The 2,061-nt window shown below is 43.9% G+C and overlaps 1 protein-coding gene across 2 annotated transcripts in view; it reads right to left on the reverse strand.

Moving 5' to 3' along the window:
• rbm26 (RNA binding motif protein 26) overlaps positions 1-2,061 on the reverse strand; it is a 14,224-nt gene that overhangs the window by 1,814 nt on the left and 10,349 nt on the right. For both annotated transcript variants that reach the window (XM_032499511.1, XM_032499465.1), the window contains exons 17-19: positions 1,090-1,257; positions 672-776; positions 375-578 (exon numbers count right to left, since the gene is read on the reverse strand). In XM_032499511.1, coding sequence (XP_032355402.1) covers positions 375-578; positions 672-776; positions 1,090-1,257 — 477 coding nt within the window. The remainder of the gene's footprint in view (positions 1-374; positions 579-671; positions 777-1,089; positions 1,258-2,061) is intronic.

Raw genomic sequence — 2,061 nt, forward strand, 5'->3', positions numbered from 1 at the left:
ACGTTACAAAAACTACAACACCACACCGGACAAAGCTAGACCAGAAAGAAAACAACAGGCACGCCGCGCACACTGAGTGAGAGATTATTTGGTCCAAGTGAGAATGTTACATGTGACATTGAACATTACAGTAGGCTTTATGTCAATGTTGTTTTCAATTTTAAAAAAATATTTGCACAAAGCAAATATATCCACATCGTGGATATGGTCTGTTTCCAGACTGACCGGCAAGCACTGCATGCCCATCCCTAGCTAGCAGTGCCCTTTAACAGTCCTCTGATGTCCCACCCACAGCTTCCATCAGAAAGGTCATAAAGGTTCACTGCGGATATCAAATCTCCTTTTCTCAGTAATGTAGTCATAGGCTAACTTACAGCAAAGTGTGGCAGCAGGTCTACATGGTCTGCCTCGGTGAAACCAGAAATCTCCATTGCCCGTGGTCGATAGTCCACGAATGCATGTAGTGACACACCTCTTCCCCGTCCTCTGGAGCCCCTTCCCCGGGCCCTGAGAGCACCGCGGCCGCGAGCGTGGACCCCACGTCCTCGTCCTGGTGACAGGAGTCCCCTTTTAGCCGCCTGGGTAAAAAACAAAACAGGGTTTGAAATAAGTCAAACAATCTGATTGATTGCTTGAGGGACAGCTTTCTTTTTCAAGATCAAAGTCAATACCTCAATTTGCAGCTGGGTGTACTTGACCTTCAACAAAGCAGTGTCCTCTCCCGTCTGGGTCTTCTTGTACAGGTCCATCTCAGCATCCAGAAGCTCCTTCTGTGCCTGAACAAGTTATCCACTCACATCAGCAAACTGATCAGGAACTAATAAGTCAAAGGGAACTGGATAGACAGAAAATCCAGTCCTTTGACTTTGTACTATTAGATGAACATAAATGCAGAAAGAAAGCGGGTTCAATTAACACATTGAGCTATAAACCTAATGCTGGTTACCTACCACAAACTAAACTCAAAGCAAAGCAGGTGAAGCTTATGCATTTCTGTTTGCAAGGTGAGGAGATATTCATACAGCAAGAGTGAAGTAAATGTGTGTGTGTGTGTGAGTGTGTGGGGCACTAGCTGGGAGTTAGCACTACCTGGGCCTTGCTCTTGGCTGTGCGCAATGGGTTGTTGCTGCCAGAGATTCCCTTTATCTCCTCTTGCAGTTTGGTGATGCTCTTGGTTAACATGCCCAACGTTTCCATGATCTTGGCTTTATCCTCTGCCTTCATTGCTTTGTTCTTCTCAAGTTTGGATATCAGGAGCTGCAAGGGATGGTAGCGGAAAAACAGAGAATTACAAGTTTAAGTGTTGTTTGCGCCGCTGTCATCGAGGTTAGACAAGTCACACAGGGCACGAGACAGGGTAAAATTTAGTATTGTGATAAAAAATATGGATGATTTTAGTCGTTTCGTTTTTATGATTTAAAAAGGCAGAAACAAGATAGCATGTTGACACATGATCTTCAACCGTTTGATATAGTAAATGAGTCACAGCTTCCACACAAAGCTCTCAAATAATACTACAGGACTAATCTCATTAAATGGCGTATGTATGACATCCAATTTGTATGCCATTTTTGGCGTGTTATCAACACGCATGCTGGCTTTTCAGCATGTATAGCATCAACGGTGTCCTCCTTTAAGTTACATAACCTTGTGATTGCATGTGAATTTACTCCATGGCGAGTAGTATGAAAGGGCGAGGACTTTCACCCAAGAGACCGGAGATCATGTCCCGCGTTTCCTAAACTCAATTGTCGATATTTTTTCTTACTGAAGCCCAACCTGTTTTTCTTTTCCAAAACTCAACCATAGCTTTCTCCTCGCGATAACACAGAAACTGGCGTGTATGTGCATTCAGCGTAGAAATACACGCGGATAGCTCAAAATGCGTACAGATAACACACCACTTGGCGTGTATATTTAAGCAAAGTCATGATGCCATGTTAAATCTATATAAATACAATCAAAGCCCATCAGGGCTTGGGGACTCATATTGCCTATGTGGTTTAAAAGGTGAGTCAGGCCTCTTGCAGGTCACAAGACAGACAGACAGACAGACAGACA

This window comes from Etheostoma spectabile, chromosome 1, assembly GCF_008692095.1.
Source record: "Etheostoma spectabile isolate EspeVRDwgs_2016 chromosome 1, UIUC_Espe_1.0, whole genome shotgun sequence".
Lineage (NCBI taxonomy): Eukaryota > Metazoa > Chordata > Actinopteri > Perciformes > Percidae > Etheostoma > Etheostoma spectabile.